We start from the raw sequence: 18,626 nt of genomic DNA, 5'->3' as shown, positions 1-18,626 counted from the left end.
TTGCTTTACGAGTTCTGCACAAGGCACGCTGCTCTCTACAAAATCCTACACGGTTCTTCACACAAAAGGTCCTACAGACAGTTTATCAAGAATACTTGTCATTTCAAAAAGCTCAGAGTATTTTAGAAAGCAAGAAAAGCATAAACTCAAGCACAGAAAACCAAAGAAAAGACCACACAAGGCTACAAACAAACTCCAGTCCCTGCAGGGCTACAAGAAGACACTAGGCATTTGCCAGCCTGGCTTCAGAGGCTGCAGGTATCTACTCCCAGCACCTCTGAAGGAAAGGGATGCTCCCCTTCATCTGACATGCGACCACTGCAAAACACTGTGCACATCCACTCTCCTGAGAAACCACAAAAGCAGCTACCACAGACTTCATTTCACCAGCAAGAACAGATTGGTGGCACAGAGACACATATTTGGTCCTCCAGTGGTGAAGCTGGTCCCAGCTCAGGAGCTAAGGAACCCAAGCCCATCCAGCTACATTATTCTGCTAACTGGGAAAGGGGAAGAGACACCGAGAGAACAGCAGGTGGTTACAGAAATAAGTATGTCAAGGTCTCAGAAAGCCTTGGCTTTTTGTAGATCCTCATTCTTCACTTTGATAAAGCTCAGTAGCATCGAATTCACTGGAGATTTTTATCAGTGCATTTCCCCCCTCAAATTATACGTCAGATCCCCTGTTCTTCTTAGCTTTCATGCCCAGCGTGCCTCTGCTCATCACAACCTCATCCAACCTGTGCAGCTTGCAGACTCTCTTCCTCGGGCTGAGGATAAGCACCAACTGCACTGAGTTACTGGTGGGAGACATCAGGGTGGCCGCCCAGACTGTAGCAACTACAGGGTTGTGACAGAAAAGAGAAAGGGGATGGTGGGCAGCTTGTAATAGCACAAAACGCCCCACAAAGCATTGCATTTCACTAACCTGTTGAATACTTCCGCGTCCTCTCGGAGTCTTTGTACAGGGATCCCATGATATCACCCATGGATCTGGAGATCCTCATTTCATGCTGTTTACTGTTGTTTGGCTGGAGTAGCTGGTAATCAGACAAAGGGAATGATCAGACTCAGCCAGAGCCCTTGTGGACACGCCATGTGAAACCCTGTATTTGGCTCCCCATTACCATATTACCCAAGAACTATTAAAAAAACCCCAAAACAACAACAAACAAAATTATGCACATAATCTAGAGTGATCCAAAAATCGTTCACAAACAATTCACATCTGTTACTGAAATAATCTAATAAGGTCCAGTTGATAATGGTAAATACAGATATTTGACATAAAAGACTGTTTCTGCACTGCATTATTTCCAGATAGATACAGATACTGATCCCTGGCCTGAACCTAAGTTTGCAATCCCAAAATCAGAGCCTCTCTTCCATGCTCCCTAGACTTCAGTGGCAGCCTAGGCACTGCAGAGGCTCCTCTGTGACAGAGCAGATGAACAGAGAGTGGAGGACCAGGCTCTACTAGGGAAGACATATAAGGGGGAAAGCAAAGAAATGCATATCCAGCTGGTAACTTAAATGGTAGTGACTGAGTCTTACCAAAATAACACGCTACAGTGTGCTGTGATTTTGTGACAATTTTATGTATGACCTTGGAACCGTATGTTCTGATGTGCAGGAGCATGGTTACATGCTTCAGGAAGAGATGGACCTACTCTCAAAGGTATGCATGAATCTACCTGGCTTCCCTGCTCTTAGTAGCCGACTTGCAATAGTGCTATGTTCCCACAGCTGCTAGGGCATTGCCCCATTTCTGCCCCATTTCTGCCCAGGATTGAGGAAACCCCAACTGATGGCTCAGTTTCCCCTGGGACTCTGATCCCTGCACTTTCTGAGAGCCTCTCAAAAGGAGCGAAGTTCCAGGAGCTGCGAGCACCAACAGCAGCATGAGGACAAGCACTGTGAGTTTCAAGACTCCCAGTCTCGCCGGTACTTCTAGGAAATATAAGGAAGAAACAGAGTTGCAACATCTGCAAATCCCTTGCTTTACAGCCTATGCTTGGGGCAGCACGACATGTGCTTTGGCAAGACACTCTGTGCAGGCAAGGTCAAGCTAACAGGCTTAACTGCAAAACCACTGAGCTCGGGAAAAACAAATACATAAATAAGGAAAAAAAGACAGTCCTGCATGAGACTGAAGGATTCTCCAGTTTGCTCTTCCTGGCCTTTAGTACTGCAGCACCACATGGAGGGAACAGTCCCCATGCTGCCACCCATCATGGCAAGGGCCAGGGCATCACCTTGTATATGGAGGAGAGGCTACAGAGGAATGGTGACACCATCCCTAGGCAGAAAGCACAAGGGGTTCTCTTGGGGTTTAACCTTGTTTGAGGATCAGTGTGGTATTTAACCCTTCACAGGATGCAGGAGCAGCTAGAGGGAACTGAGCTCAGTCTCTGTGCTGCCACCACAGGAAGATTTCTAAACAGCTGAGCCAGAGCAGGGCTGACCCCCCTCATGACCAGCTTGCCCTCTGCTCTGCACCGTCAAGAGACTCGTTTCCACTCCCCAACACAATAACAAGGCATCTCGCTCCAGACACAAAAGAGCAGAGAAGGTGAAGGACTCACATTCACTTTCTTTGGAGCGCTCACAAGGATCCGCAGGCTCTTCAGGGAAGGGCTCAGCTCCAACTGTTCCATCGCTTTGTCCAAATCTTCCTGGGATTTCAGCGCGATCAGGAGCTGGAAGGGATTGAACAAACACCGGAGCACGGCAGTGTCACACTTTTGGGTAAACAGAGGAAGCCAGATCCTTGCAGTGAGCTGCTTGGGAATCGGGGGATGAGGGAGGAACCCAAGAAGGCGGATGGAAAACAGAGCCCCCATGCCCTCCAGCTTGCCGAACTCTAACATTTTCTTCCAAGTTCTCATCTACCAAGGAACAGACACAAAAAAATCACAACAAAAAAACATCTGCAAGGAGAGAGCTTAAAGGTCACATCACCAATTCAGCTAGTGGGAAGAGGAGAGGGCTGAGACAAAACCTTAGGCTTGCTGCCTGCTATTCTGGGGCTGCTCTGATCTTGGAGTTTGCAGGCAATGCAGCCCCAAAACAGCCCCACACATTCTTCCTGGGAAGACAGTCATGCAATGGTGCTACAAGAAAGCAGTGAGCTGCACCTAAGGATTTACTCTGGTAGATCCTCAGTGGCCTTCCCTACTGCTGCAACCTGTGTTCCTGCACACTGACACAGTCTCCCTAGTGTTTGGGCATCAGGTGAAATCGGGGAACGTCTCACAAATAAGAGTCTCTTCCCTTTTGATGTGAAAGGTGTACATCGCTCTCCCTCCAAGAACCACTTCTTTGACCCCCAGCAGGGAAAATTCATCCTCTGCTCTTTATAAGCTAAATAGAACAGAGCGCTACACAGTACTGTGTCTATCAGGCAGCTAAAGGTCCTAATGTTTTCCTGGTAAGTGGCAGACTATTGCCCTCGTATCTCCTGCTGGAATTTGACCCTCCTGACATTGCTGTGTGGTGTACCACGTCCTGCAGACAGCCTGCAAAGCTTCCAACGCCCAACACATCTGCACTTCAGAGTGGCTCCGTGGCCTTCTGCTGCCCTAGGCTAAGATTAAAAACACAAGTTTTTGCCCCTCATTCAGGGCCATTCTGCCTAATCTCATAAAAACCAGGCCTTAGCCTCTGTAGGTTGCCTCGGGCATTGGCACTGACTCCAGCCAACACAGCACGTTATACTCATGCCTGTGCCAAAGTACACAGCAGTTCCACCTACCAAAGGGACCGAGCAGCCACAGCTCCCAGAAAGCTCTCACTGGTCTTACTGGGAGCTACAGCTGCCCAGAACTCCTGAAAGGCAGCTCAGCCCTCTGAGTGATCAGGGTTCATGCCACCAGCCACAGCAAACGCACCTCAGATCAACCGCCACAGAAGACTACACTCAAAAGCCGCCTGTGTCTACCTTTTTGATCCCAGGGTGTTGCCAAGGGTTTGGCTGTTGGCCCACAGGCAAATACACCTCAGACTGTGTGCACTGAGGCTAGGACTTTGGGGATGACCAGGTCAATGGAAAACTGTGGGCCCTGGCCAACAGAGATGAGGTTTCACCTCAAGAAACTGCTACAGTCACCTCCTCCACCCAAGGATCATAGCCTGAGCCCGCCAAGCTCCATCTTAGATGTCCGCATGGTGGCTGTTTCTACAGTGTGAGCACCTCAAGGTTTGGATTGAATTTCTCTTCTCCTGTGTGATAGGAAGGTTATCTTTCTTCCCCATTTTGCAGACAGGGAACCGAGCCATATGCAGGCCACCTATTTCATATGATAAATATCAGGCTTAACATCACTGTCATAGAATTATAGAATCTTTTAGGTTGGAAAAGACTAAGATCATCGAGTCCAGCCATTAACCTAGCACTGCCAAGTCCACCACTAAACCACGTCCTTAAGTGCCACATCTACACATTTTTTGAACATCTCCAGGGATGGTGACTCCACCACTTCCCTGGGCAGCCTGTTCCAGTGCTTGACAACCCTTTTGGTAAAGAAGTTTTTCCTAATATCCAATCTAAACCTCCCCTGGCGCAACTTGAGGCCATTTCCTCTAGTTCCATCACTTGTTACTTGGGAGAAGAGACCGACGCCCACCTCACTACAACCTCCTTTCAGGTAGTTGTAGAGAGATAAGCTCAGTCTCCTTTTCTCCAGGCTAAACAACCCCAGTTCCCTCAGCCACTCCTCATAAGACATGTTCTCTAGAATCTTCACTAGCTTTGTTGCTCTTCTTTGGACACGCTCCAGAACTTCGATGTCCTTCTTGCAGTAGGGGGCCCAAAACATCCCACCAAGAAAGCCAAGCTCCCGCAGCTGTGGATAGCAGGTGGTCCTGAGCTTATAGCTACCTTAGGCACCCAGCTTCGAGATACTATAATCCAGGTCTGCAAAGGAGCACTGCAATAGCTAAGTTTAATGCAACCTGCTATTCTGTAGAGTTCACAGTCCCAAACTAGATACCCAGGACCTCTATAGCTTGCATGGGAGAGTTAGATACCCAGAAATGGGATTAACAGGTGAGAAAAGGAAGCTGCCAGGTGTAATTGCTGGGAGCAGTGGTGACTGCTGAGGAAAGACAAGGCCAGTTCTCAAATGATATTTAAGCAATGAACTCCAGGTTGAGCTAGGAGTGCTCTGCTGGTGTAAGGTATGCAAACATGGTTGAGAAATTTCTACAAGACAGAAAAAGAGACTACAGAGCAAAGCATTTAGCACGTTCACCCAGGAAGAGGGATGATCAGGCTGTGCACCCTTTGTCTGAAAACTATTCAGTTATTTGTGTGTAGGAAAAAGATTCCAAGAGGAACTCTTGAGAAAGCCTTGCCCCAGGATATCCTACAGGCTGCAGGGACTTAAGAGTTCTCAACCAAACCAGATGGGGAAAAGTTCAGGAAGATGTCCCTTACCTCCCAAGCAAGGGACCTAACCAGCTGGTGGGGTTACAGAGAACACCAACACCAGTCTTGTCTGGGCTAGGCCTCACAAGCAAGGCTGGAAACAGATTCCCAGTCTGGGACAGGGCTTAGACATGAATGAAAGGAAAGTACTCACAAGGTAGATATCAACTATTCAGGGCTCTCAGCAGGTTCATGGAGTAAATGGTTAGACCACAGTTCATGGTTAAACTTTGGGATCCGAATGAATCACCCATGTTCACAGCAGATATCAAAGATGGTATTGAATATGTCTCCCAAATGCTGTGCAGCTGTTCTCAGACAGTCTGTTTCCTTAAGCAGTAGAGCTGAAGAGATATCCTCTTGGTGCACTGTTTGACCCTCTTGAAGTTCACAAGGACTCCACAGGTGCATCAAGCAGACAAGCCTTCTCTCCTACACTCACCCAAACAGAAATGAGAATGTGGAGAGCCGCTCCCTCGCGTTTCACCACCAAGCAGAACTTGACTTTGAACTGTAAGTATAGTCCCACTGCTCACCCATCCCTTTACTGAGCTCCTCACAAGCATTCAGAGCAATCCCTCAGCTGCTGCTTTGAACAGAATGTTCTGCAGGTCACTCCATCTCACTCCAGTATCACAACATTAACATGTTTGCATGCCTGCTTCAGAGGAGCCAAAAACATCAGGCAGAAATTGCCCTCCTATAAAAGGGACTGGAGCCAGTATTTAGCTTGGCTTTACCTATTACCCACATCTGGCAAGTAGGTTTTGCTCCATTTGGCTTCCAGACTGTGGCACATATGGATATCAGGAACAGATATCTACTAGGCATGAAACTAAATATAGACTCATGCAGAACCATGGAAGTAATTGCCAGGGTGCATTTCCAGTAAACAGGTTTATTCTGTCTACAGACTGAGCAGCCGTGATGAACAGAAAAGTTTACCTACACAGAAGTTTCACTAAATAGAGCTTATTAGACTTTCTTCTTGCTTTTAAATAGTATACTCCCCTGGAGCCTAATGTTTTAGTATGGGACTTGGTAGTCAAACCAGTGCAGTCTAAGAAAGTGAGTGCAAAGGGTGCGTATTTACCGACTACAACAATATTGCTAGACCTCACTCTGTAAGACACTGCAGAAAGCCAAAGAATAGTAGGAAACAGGGTTGGGGAAAAATCCGAGAGGTCAATTAGTTCATCTTCCTGCCCAATGCAGGACCAACTGGCATCAACAATTCTCGACAAATGTTTGTTAAATATGCTTCTATCTCCTCCCCCTGTAATGGTGCTTCTACCACTTCCCCAGGCTTTAACTCTCCCTAACCTTCTGAAATGATGCTGAGGGACAGCCTCAGAGGAGACAAGCAAGGGGAGGTCAGAAGGGAACTGGTGGCACACCGAGGTTCAGTGTTCTGCCCAAGGTCACATCACAAGTTGGTCACGCAGATGGAATGACAAGGTAACACTTAGTCAGACCTGGAGCAGCTGTTTAGCAGTGCATACAGATCAAATTCAGACAGAGCATTTGCCACATAAGCCAGTCTTTCAACGCGTAACACAGCCGACTGTCTGAAAAACACCACGCCATGCTGTCCATGGCCAGGCCAGATTTTGCTGTCCCACTCATCAGAAAGGTGAGCCCAGCCTAGTACATGCAGACATGCCCCATGCGGTACACCCACAGCCAGGCCCCACTCTTATCTATACCAGCCCAAGCCCGCTGATTCCATGGTCCCACCAGGATGTGATTCATGCATGCCCCTGCTCCACCCAGCTGGCATGCTCATCTTGCTGATCCTGGCTTCAGGACTCCTGCTTCACCGGGACAGGGACTGCCATTTAGTGAGCTTTTGTAGGGACCTGTTGACCTCAGTGTAATTTTGGTCTACAAGGTGCTACTGCAGGAGAAACATCTGGTGGCAACAAAGAATTACTGCACAGTTCCCTTTGAGCATGAAGAAAGGGTGAAACATTTAATTGTAACGAGTCTGGGGTCAGGCTACCTCTGAGATGTGCAGTCATGAAACAAAAACCTGACCCAGAATGCGCTAGGAGCCAGATGCCGGTGTGTCACCATGTGGACATGTAGGCTATCTCCCCAAAGGTCACTTTTGTCTGTTTATAGTGTTTCCACAATAACAATCCTGAATTACTACTGCTCAGACCTCTGCGCAAAGATACGGGTCCTCACAAGGAGGAATTTTTATGTATAGAAAAACAAAACACTGAAAGTCATCCTCAACCATAAGAAGTTAGGAGTTCCCAAATGCCTGCTCATGGTCCTGCTATGTTCTGTGCACATGCCCAGGAAGACAGTCTCTAACATGGGATAAAATGCATTATTTAAGCTTCTGTTTGCTGCTGTTGGAAAAAATTCCTCTTCCAGTGGAAAGAAACCTGGAATGAAATGAGTCATTCCTGGAGAATTCAATGGCAGGCTTTTCCCAGGAGGGTTGTCAGAGAATGCCCAAGATTAGAAACCGGACTGCATTCAAAGCCAAAACCCAGTGGACACTTTGGTATCATGAGGTCCCTATTATAAAAGAATAGCAACTTTTTTGTGGATCAAATCTCCATTGAAACAGAAGGGAGAAAAAAAGAAAAAAGAAGAAGAAAAAAAAAAAGACAGCTCTCATCACGACCTCTCTCTCCATTCATACCTTAATGAAAGGCTCTTAGTCACTTGCAATTAATACTTTAACAAGCAAGCTGTCAGGACAGATCCAAAAGAATTTGTCTTTAAAAGTCCACCTATTTGTCATCTGACCCTCTCCTCCTTCCCAAAGCCAAAACCACCTTGAGAGTCCAGTGGCTCCAGATGCCTGCCCAGCTCATGGCAAGATGCCTCACAAGAAAACACTCAGCATGCCAAAACAGATGCCAAGGATTGCCCCCTTCTAGGTTGTCGTGGTTTAACCCCAGCCAGCAACTAAGCACTACAAAGCTGCTCGCTCACTGCCCCCCCACTCAGTGGGATGGGGGAGAGAATTAATTCTATCCCAACAGAAACCAGGACATAGGTAAAGGCCCTCATCAGTACCCTCCTTTCAGACACAGTGCTGGGCTCAAAGCAAAAGCTGGAAAAACACGGTGGCCTATGTTATGAAGAAGGTTGGAGAAGAAAGGTCTTCAAGCCTTGAAATGCAAGGATCACAGAGGAGGGTTTCTTGGCTGATTGTATGTGGCCACAGAACTTGCTAGAGGAACCTTCAGTGATGCACATTTCACTGCAGACCTGACCACAAGAACATGCACATGGTTCTGGGGTTTTGGGGTGAAACAAAGTCAGTGCTAGATAAAAGTACGCTGTGTTAGCAGCACTGTCCCTCATGCTCTGGACTTCATGCTCCTGCAACTGCCCCCAAGATGGGAAGGCTTCATATCCAAACCAAACACGCAGTAGCCTACAGACACTTCATGTGGCTCTCAGGAAAGCCATTTGGTCTCGGCCGTTCTCCTCTCTGCCTTGTGAGTGCTCTCACCAGCCAGATGCACTCTGAAAGTTGGCCCTATTGCCTCAAGGGTGTTAATGGGAAAACATCTACTGCTGCTGACTGCACGGCTGAACTGACAATGTCTCCATCATCTCAGTTACTTGATTCCTCCCCCTGTTTGAGTTAGGGGGATTTTTTCTTCTGGGGGAAAGACAATGTTCCTGTGTCACCATTTAATAGGCCTTAATTGAAATAGTTTTGAGAAGGGAAAAGCCTGGCTTAGAGTCTGAGAATCCAACTGAGCTGTGTCCAGACCACAGCTCTTGCACGTTCACTAGCTGGGAGCCACAAATTAAGATTTTTTTCTTTACATCCATGTACAACACTAAATTAGGGCCTTAAGAACAAACCACTGCTCAATCCTGAAGTGGGCACCAAGCACCCTAAAACTCCCCCTTAGCAGTAAGGAGAAGAGTACCTCATTGTTCACACAGACTAAGTCCATCGTCTGTCCAAAAGCATCTGTGACCTTCTGCACCACTTCTTTGAATTTGACTGGTCTTGGAAACTGGATAATCCTGTATACACAAACAAATACAACAATAGTCTCAGTTTAGTAGAAGCATACTGGAACTTGGGATTAGACTGACAATTCAGAAGAAAGGACTCATATTCCTCCATCATGAAGCATAAAGCTTGTTCCTTGCTTTTACACTCATAGAAATGCTGCTTGTCTGCTATGCCCAAGAGGGGACTTGACCTACCCTGCAAGAACATCTACCAAAAATCCTAGTGCAGCCCCTCTGCTCCTCCCCCTGCTGTGAAGTACCGGTGGAAAAGAAGAAAGTCCAGCAGCCCTTCACTGGAGAAGACGCGGGATGAGGCACTGGTCAGTGATTTATCATCTCCACTTTCAGCAAGTGGCTCTGAGTAGAGCAGAGGGATCTAAGAGAGAATGATGCACTTTGGCATCCTGTGACTCTCTTGCACCATCACATGCAGCAGCTCTACAGGTACATATCAGCAGGTACAGTCCAGCCCTACGATAACACGACTTAAATTTTCTTTGGCTTTAACATGCAACTTGGACCATCAGCCTGTGAGTTTCCAGCCCTGTGTCCTGCCCTGCCACAGTCACTGAGCACCAAGCTCAGTGACACCTTCCATGAAAATGTCAAGCAGGGAAGGGCGGGCAAGCTTTAACTCCCAGCTCTATTTTTATGGGACCCATGCCCAAAATCTGGTTATCTTAAGTAAGTGTCATAGGCTGCTAATCAAAGGACACATTTCTGTAGAGTTGCAGCTCAGCTGTGGTTCAGCAGGGCTCAAGAATTAAAAAGAGAAAAGGATCCAAGCATGCACCCTATATCCCTGGTAAGAGGCACTTAATGACTTCCAGCTTCGAACCACTTTGCCTGTGTGCAAATCCCAGGAGGTACTTGTGGCAAATGGGATGACGAGGCAAGGCTTTTGCATATAAAACTGTAGTTGATTTTAGGGGAACAAAACCTGCTGTGAGCTCATCTGCAGCTGGTTGAAGTCAGTAGAACAATGTTGGGTAAAAAAAGGTAATTTGCCCCTGTACATGTGGGGGAGTGGGTTGGGTACATACCTTTTTTCTCCTTCATATTCAAACTTGATCCTGACATTTCGCTGCTGAAAGAAAAAGCAGAAAATGGTTAAGTCCTAAACTGCATCCCAGATTGACTCGCAGATCCAAAGCTGATGGGAGTTCTCAGGGAGACTCCCCTAACTCCAGTGGGCATCTGGTCCATTTAGGGCCAAGCTACCTGCTGGACTCGTGGACTTTGAGGAAACTCCACATTGCTGATAAATGTGCTTGTTTACAGAAGACCTTATTTTTTGACCAGAGGACACTGATTCATCTGTATAACTGTTAGTTTTAATAAAATGCATTAATAAAAGTAGAAAATTGCAAATGCTCTGAACTCAGTTGGGAACAAGGCACTATTATCAAAGAGGCAAACATGTTAAGTGTCTGATGTCTGTCCATCTTCAGCACTCCCCATGGTTTTACCCCAGTACTTTTCTGTTGGAAACCCAAAAGCAAAGCTCAGAGGATGTTTAATAGAGAACACAGGAATATTTGGGGCAAAGAAATAAGAAGTAAAAGCAAGCATCCTATAATGGAAGTGGAGAGACAGTCTTGGATTTTAAAAGCCAACAGTGCTAGTGTGGTGGTGAGGCTGGCTGTTATTTTGTTAGGAGCTACAAAATGCAAAGTGTATCAGGCATCACTACACTATACACAGTAAATGCCCACCCTGAACTGACTTGTTGCTCACCTCAAGAGAAATCATTAAATTTCCCCAAAGAAGAGTCAATGGAGTCACAGGCAGACTGGGCATACAACTGTGCAGGGACTAGTAAAAGCCACTTCTCCCATCCTCTATTTGTGCATATTTCGCAGCAATCAAGACCACAAGGAGCCTTTTCATTCATTCAGCTTCTCAGACCGAGCCTGAGCCAAGCACCCCTCTAGCACCCCTTGGCTCATGCCAGGACTTTCCAATGGTCTCCAAGGCAGATCAAAACCCTCTTTACTTCTCAGACCAGGTTTAGTCACCCCAGTTAACCAGGGCTCTGCCCCTGCTAGTGCACACAAGCCTCCTCAAACAGCAGTTTTCTTCCCATGGAGAAAAAAGTGCTTGCCACCTCCCTCCAAGGTGTAACACGAGGGAGGACTCGGTCCTGTGCCGCCTGCATCTCACAGGGATAATCCCCGAATGGGTGGGTGACAGCCCTTCCTGAGCAAGGGCCTTATCTCTCACCCTGGATTGCCAATGTGTGAAGGCACACTTTCCATCCTCTCAGAGGGAAAGCAGAGCCACAGTGAAACAGCTTTGTCTCTAATGAGGAAAATGAGCTGGACGGGTGTCCTTAGGTTTATTTTTAAACTGACAACTCCTTGAGTTCTGCAAACACCCACCAAACTTCAGGAAGTCAAGGCTGGAGGCAACGCAGTTGAAAAGCTTGAAAAAAAAAAAACCCAGCAGATTCAGGGTAAGCATGTTGGATCACCCAAAACGCATCCTTTTTAGTTCTACTTGTGGCATTTTCTGTGTTTCCAGAAAGGCTGGGAAGAACCAGTGCCAGGACAGTCACCAAATGGGGCACTCCAGCAGTGTTACAGGCCTGTGCTAAACAGGCACTTACATCACCTCAGTGTCCACAGCCAGTTCTCCAGACCCACAACTTTTGGACAAACTCCAGGTTCACTTCTAGAACAGGCCCAACTCATAAAAAAACCAAACTAACTCTAAAACAGTCCAAAATTCAAAAGGAGAAGGGATGCCCATAACCAACCTAGTGTTGAAGGTCGAAATCATTCTAGAGAGACAGGCAAATACAGGTGGGATTGCCACCTTGGATTATCTCTGTTGGAAAAGGAAAAAAACATATGGGCTCTCTTACGCCAATTTTTATTTGCATGTGCCTCTCTGAACAGGGCCTGGCTGATTCACCCCTCCTGGATGCTGGCAGTAAATCAGCTGATGTGGGTTCACTGCATGTAGCTCCACAAAGCCCTTCTCTAAAGTAAGGGAAAAAATCAGGGGAAAGAACTTTCGAGGTTTCTCCTTACAAAGGAGCAGGACGTGTAAGGGGAAAAGCTCACGCAGCTCCAGCCTCGCTGCAGGAAACCTTTCAAAACACAGGTTTCACTTTCAGTGCAGACCCAAATGCTGCACCGAGCTGGGACATAGCACACAATGCCTGTTTATGCTGAGCAACACAAATTTCGCAGACAAATAAGTTTTGAAAAACAGCTTGTGGCTGGAAAAATGTCAAAACACTCATATAAAGCTCCAGAGAGAGAGAAGAAAAGGAAAAAAATGAGCCACGACCCTCCTGCATCCTTTTCTTCTACATCAACAACAGGGTTGATGTGCTGTGGCCGGAAGCCAACAGAAGTAAGCCAGCTGCCCCACACTGCTCCGTTCTGCTTCTGAGTAGAGCAATAAACACACCGGCTGCAATAGGGAAATGAAAACCGACTTCATTTGTTAATTAGATTTTTTTTTTTCTGATATAAAACACATTAACCTCTCACCTTCCTCAAAGAAACCAAGACCTTAAGCTTACAAGCATTTGTAAGAGGGATGAATATATATTTATCTATAGTCTGAGAAGTTGCTTACAGTTTTATTTTTCAGTCTTCCCTTGGCTTGCTCATGTTTTGACCCACAGTAAAGCTGAATTCATGACTGCTATCAGCAATAAATACTTTTTTCCTTTAAAAAAAAAAAAAAAAAAAAAGAAGTGGGCAGTGCCCAAAGCACTAGGAAGCCCCAGGGGGATGCAAAGCACTTCCTAAATGCTGGAGCAGGCTATGATTTTTTACACCCATGGAAATCTGGTTTGGAGCAACTGGTTTGAGATTACACAGGGAGTTTGGGGCACTGCCAAGTGCTGGAGCAAAACCTCACGCAAGTCTGCACCCAGCGTCTCAAATGCACGATTGAGGGGAAGGCAGGATCAGCATCTTCTCTGTAAGGACCTCAACACAACGTACAAGTGCTTGAGGGCAGGTTGTGGAAGCTGCCAGGTCCTACTCACTTCTGCAATTTTGTGAGGAATGAAGACAACAGCGGCGACTCCTTGCACAATCCAAGTCATGCTATTTACCCTCCCTGCCATCAGATGTCAACTGAGGTTAATGGCAGCCTTGTTCTCCCTGCAATCAAGAGGTCATTAGTTGCTGTAGGAGAACAAGCTGAGACATCCAAGAATGGCGTGTGTTAAATATGGTGGAGGAGACGGGTAAGGCCATGCCACAAGGCACCAGCCTTCAACACTGAGCTCTACCAGAGGATTTCATTGACAGTTTCATGGAATGTTATGAAAGCTGAGGCAGGTAACGGGAGCAAGCAGAGGAAACTGAGGTGTGAGGTGCTTTTCCTAAGGGTGTGAAGGAAAAGCCCAGCCTGGGGGCAACAGTTTTAAACTGCAAGAGGCTAGATTTACATTGGATATAAGGAAAAAAAAAATTTATGAGGTTGGTAAGACACTGGAACAGGTTGCCCAGAGAAGCTGTGGATCGCCCATCACTGGACATGTTCAAGGTCAGGTTGGATGGGGTGTTGAGCAACCTGGTCTAGTGGAAGGTGTCCCTGCCCATGGCAGGGGGGTTGGAACTAGATGATCTTTAAAGGTCCTTCCAACCCAAACCATTCTGTGATTCATTCTGTGAAGCAGAGTGGCAGAGCCAAGCATAAAATTTAGATGTTTGATCTCCCAGGTTGTATGTACTGAGCAACTTTCCCTCTTCATGTGCATTTCCGTACGACACGGGGCACAGAGCAGCCCACGTCTCGGCTGGCGCCTGTAGGCCCTGCTGCGACACAAACAAAATAAGCGACAACCCTGACAGGAAATACCACAGTAATTCCCTTCGTTTCTGGAATAATTTCTTCTCCGAGATACTTGTACCGGCATTTCCTCCAGCCCCACTAACAAATAGTATTTTACTCTTTCTTGCCATCCGCCTCGGAAAGGAAAAAGCAAAGCCACCGTCGTGGCCACAAACCCATCACCATCTTTCCAGGCTTTCCTTGAGGTATTTTTAGCTCCTTCCTCAAAACTTCTAATTTCACGAAAAAGACCACAACTGCCGAGCTTCAGAGGAAGCGTTGATGGGAACTGAGGGGGGGGAAGGGGGCAACCGCTTCTGCCTGCTCGGCTTGGGAGCATGCACCCCAGCAGGCTCGGCCAAGCTCGGCCCCCAGAGCTGGAGCAAGCAGCCCTGCGCGCTGGTTTAGATTAAGCAAAACGTTGGAAAAAAATGGGAAAAGTGTTTCCAAACGAGGTGAATCATGATCTTATACAGAGATCCCTGAAGAGCTGACTGCTGTTTGTAATAAAAGCACACACGGAGAGCAAGAAAACATGCGGTTAGGCCTAAAATGGAAGCAGCTTCGGAGGAACAGAAGGTGCTGAGCACCCTCACTGCTGAACACGCAGAGGGTCGATCAGATCAGGATACAGGTCCACGCTGAGCAATGCCATGCCTGCGGAGAAGGGTGTCCAACGGCACAGGGATGCCCTCGCTGCATCGCCTCAATGCCACCGACTGCAGGCAGGGACCCAGCAGAGGAGACATCCCTGCACCTCCACGTCTGACGTGCGCTAGCGTGGCACCGAGAGCTGAAGCACCTAAAGCTGCCACCCTGTAAAATCCCAGTTCAAGGACTACCCCCATCACGTCCTCTCCTCCTCCCAAATTCAGCCGCCGTCAGAAACAGCGTTCTGGTTGGACTCCACCTCTGTGGCTAGCTTTTAAAGCTGCTTTTGTCAAACCTAACCAGAGGACCGTTTTGCCCATGCTGAGACACCACAGGGACAGGGCCTTTGGATCACTCCTTCCATCCAAATCCATGGTTGCCTCACAAACCACCTGGGACAAAGCCTCCAACTCCAGCATTAACCCTTCTGAGGTGAAGAAAGGCAGGAAAAATCATCACAAGGGGCCTCTCCCCATCCCTTCAGCGCTGCAGCAAGAGGGGCTCATTCCAGCTTTGCTCTTACCCACCCACGAGACACCTTGGACGCTTACTTTGCCTCAGTTTCCCCCCTGGGTAAAATAGGGGCAATGAAGGAGACCCATTTCTGCATGCTGGAGGGTAAGCAGAGGGATTATATTCACTTCTCTTATTTTCTACTTGTTGGATTAGGAAACAATGAGAAAACCCCGCTGAGCTGTGCAGCGTTCAAGCATTAGTGCTCTAGTTACTCCTTTGTACAAAGCCACAAAGCGGTGGGATTTCTCCTCAACTTCTGGCTTCGGCCAAGAGAAATCAGCACCACAGGGCCAGGCCGAGGGGACTTCTGTACCTCCCCGATGTGCACGTTGTTTGCATTAATCCTGTGCTCGCCCCTGCTTTTAGCAACGGGACGTTCGTTACAAGCCAGACAGCTGGACCACGTCCCTAAACCGCAATAGGAGATGACTAATCCGCATCATTAGGAATTATCTGCACAGAACCCCCACGCACTTCGGGTTATTCAGCAACCAGACAGAAAGGGGTTTGTCTGGGATTGCCCCCTTCTCCTCTCAGTGGGTGGAAGCTACAAGATATCCTGGTCCCCCTGGATCCTTACAGCTCTTTTCCTCCGAAAAAGCAAGCCCAGCACGTGAGCAGCTCAGAGGCAAGTGGAAAGATGATGTCTAGAGGATTCATTGCTCCCTGTTACAGATATTTTTGGTTTATACAGCAGCAGAAATCACAGGCTTCAAAATGTTTATCCAAAACCACCTACCTGGCAGGGAATAGCTTTTTTTCCAGCTGAATTTCTCCTTGGTATTACTCTCTTAGCACCCAAGTCAGCTCCACACACAGACAAGGGAAAGCCTCTTCCCCAAATCCTTGTGACTCCACTGCGTTTGCCATCTCCAGCCAAGCCTTTCCCAACCAGTGCTGCTCCCCTCTTGGTCCCTCGCTTCTGCTCCCCAGATGGGGCAATCCCTGCAGATCTCCTCACAGAGACTCCCATCTTCAAGGTGATATTTATGGACCCTCATCATATTCCCCAATGGTAAAAGAGATGTGATAAAGCCAAACTCCTTTTAGGCTGCTTGAAGACCTACAAACAGAGAGCCCTAGAACATGAGCTGTATTTTATTCTAGTTATGAGCAAGCTTTGTCTTGCATCGAACTTGCCAAAGAAAAGAGAATCCGGAGGTAATTTACTAAAAGAACAACTTTTAGGTCAGTCTGACATTTGTTGTGCATGGGAAAACGCTCCTTGCAAGTATTGGACTTCATTGCCATGGGGGAACTTGCAATCAAAATTAATGTGCCAGAGGAATTGCTAGCTGTCATCAGCTGTGATAGAGGCCCACACCAATGCCTTGTCATTAGACCGAAATGCAGCACTGACAACCAACTTCATGCTGCGAGTTGCCAAGTGCTATTTATGTAAATAAATGGATTTGCACATAGACAGATGCAAAATAAGTGTTAATATAATTGCTCCTTTCTCCTCCGTGCTTTTGTTTGGGATTTCTAATTCTTTGTGGTTTCCCTTCTTATTCCACTCATCTTTTTCCTTAGTGATCACAGTGCATATCTTTATTCTGCTGTCTCTTCCTTCCCCTCTTCAGAACCACTGCTATAAACAAATTCCTTTGTCTGTTCAGTCCAGGAGACTGCCTGAAAGGACTCCTCCCAGCCGTGCCAGAGGATGCACGAGGAATAATGGAGTGATAAAAGGAATAATGGAGGAATAATAGTGCAGAGGATGCACTAGGAATAACGTCAGGATGATCCCTCTGCTCCCAAAGAACGGCTCCCTTTTAGATTGTGACTCACATACAGAAGGAAAAGGGTGTCCATCTCTGTCCCTCTACCCTGTTTTCTCACAAGGCAGAAAGGCAGCATCACGTAGTGGCTGACGCACCTGACCAGGACTCAGGAGATTCAAGCTCAGCCATCACATCTGCTGCCAGCTGCCTGGACAATCTAAGGGAGGAAACTCATCCGCACTGTGCATCAGATATTGCTGTTCTCATTTCCAGCTTGTTCTGCCACGAGGCGTTAGACATCCAGAAACTCAGCCTTAGTCCTCAACTCATTTGTAAGGAAAGCAAACTAAAAAAAGAAAGATTTTTACACAATTTGCCAAAGGATGTTAATTTCATAAGATGATCTGAAGCAAAACTGTCGATATTTTGGGGAAAAAATATTGTGTAGCACATACCACCACAGACCACTTTCTTGTGTGGCCCAGGCCTACCAGGAATACTATCTGGCAGGCTCCAAATTTCAACTTCTGTCAAGAGAGAACAAAGGAACCCCTCCAGGAGACAGGGATGAGATAACACTTTGGTTGTGTTTCTCTGTGGACCAAAAAACTGCTGCAAGCCACAAAGGGACAGGCTAGTTAGTCAACACATTCTTATTTAAAGTGTTTTTCAGTGGAAATTTGGAACATTGACTGAAGGATTCCCATGCCTCAAAAAAGCATTTTTCCACAGAAAGAGAGATTTTTTTTTTTTTACTCCAACAACTGAACGTCCAGACCCAAATTTTTCAATGTGAGCATGTTGCTGCAGGGCCTCATAAGAGACACCTACAGTAAGATTCCCAAGAGGAAAATTTAGCATCTAAATGCCCCATGCCTCACTCCCCCTCTCCAAGATGGAAGACTGCGCAGTGCATCCTTCACTCCAACCAGCCAACGTGATCACAGAAAAAAATAAAAAAGAAAGAAAAAAAAAAAGGGAACACCAAGTACAAAAGGAACAACAAATCACAGGCATGACAACAGCATTTCCAAAACGATCTTTCCCCCCCCATCAATTTCTGTGCTAAAAAACAAGGGAAAAAAAAAGTAAAAGTGACCCAAACAAGTCAATTAAAAGTTTCTGAGCTACAAACGTGAACCAAGTCCCCACTAATTCCACCTACTTTGGCCACTCCCCACCTCGCAGACTAGACTCCCATCCTCCCGCAAGCCAGACTTGTTCCAGCTAGTCCAATTTAGTGAAGCAACAATTCAACATACTCCAACGCCCTTCATCTCCTGGGGCCTGTTGGTCTGAATCCTCAACCCCGGATGCGCGAAGAGAGCAGGATGCTGACTATTTGCATCTCCTCCATCGGAAAGCTCTAAGTAACAACGAGCACGCAGCTACGGCTGGTCTGCTTATGGATAAAAAGAAAATTCATAAAGGAGGCAATGTTTTTCCAAGCATCAATGCTGTAATTGGGAAGGAAAGTTTGATTCCTAACATAATAAAATTAA

The 18,626-nt window shown here is 46.9% G+C and overlaps 1 protein-coding gene across 3 annotated transcripts in view; it reads right to left on the bottom strand.

Moving 5' to 3' along the window:
• Nucleotides 1–18,626, bottom strand: part of LOC128150927 (mitogen-activated protein kinase kinase kinase 3-like) — an 82,011-nt gene that overhangs the window by 24,416 nt on the left and 38,969 nt on the right. For 2 of the 3 annotated variants that reach the window (XM_052807721.1, XM_052807739.1), the window contains exons 4-7: nt 10,474–10,517; nt 9,340–9,439; nt 2,586–2,699; nt 929–1,040 (exon numbers count right to left, since the gene is read on the bottom strand). In XM_052807721.1, the coding sequence (XP_052663681.1) occupies nt 929–1,040; nt 2,586–2,699; nt 9,340–9,439; nt 10,474–10,517 (370 nt within the window). The remainder of the gene's footprint in view (nt 1–928; nt 1,041–2,585; nt 2,700–9,339; nt 9,440–10,473; nt 10,518–18,626) is intronic. The other variant, XM_052807732.1, reaches the window with a different exon arrangement.

Source organism: Harpia harpyja, chromosome 1 (genome assembly GCF_026419915.1).
Source record: "Harpia harpyja isolate bHarHar1 chromosome 1, bHarHar1 primary haplotype, whole genome shotgun sequence".
Classification (NCBI taxonomy): domain Eukaryota; kingdom Metazoa; phylum Chordata; class Aves; order Accipitriformes; family Accipitridae; genus Harpia; species Harpia harpyja.
Note: the sequence above shows the minus strand (reverse complement) of the source record. Positions and strands in the feature narration are given on the sequence as shown.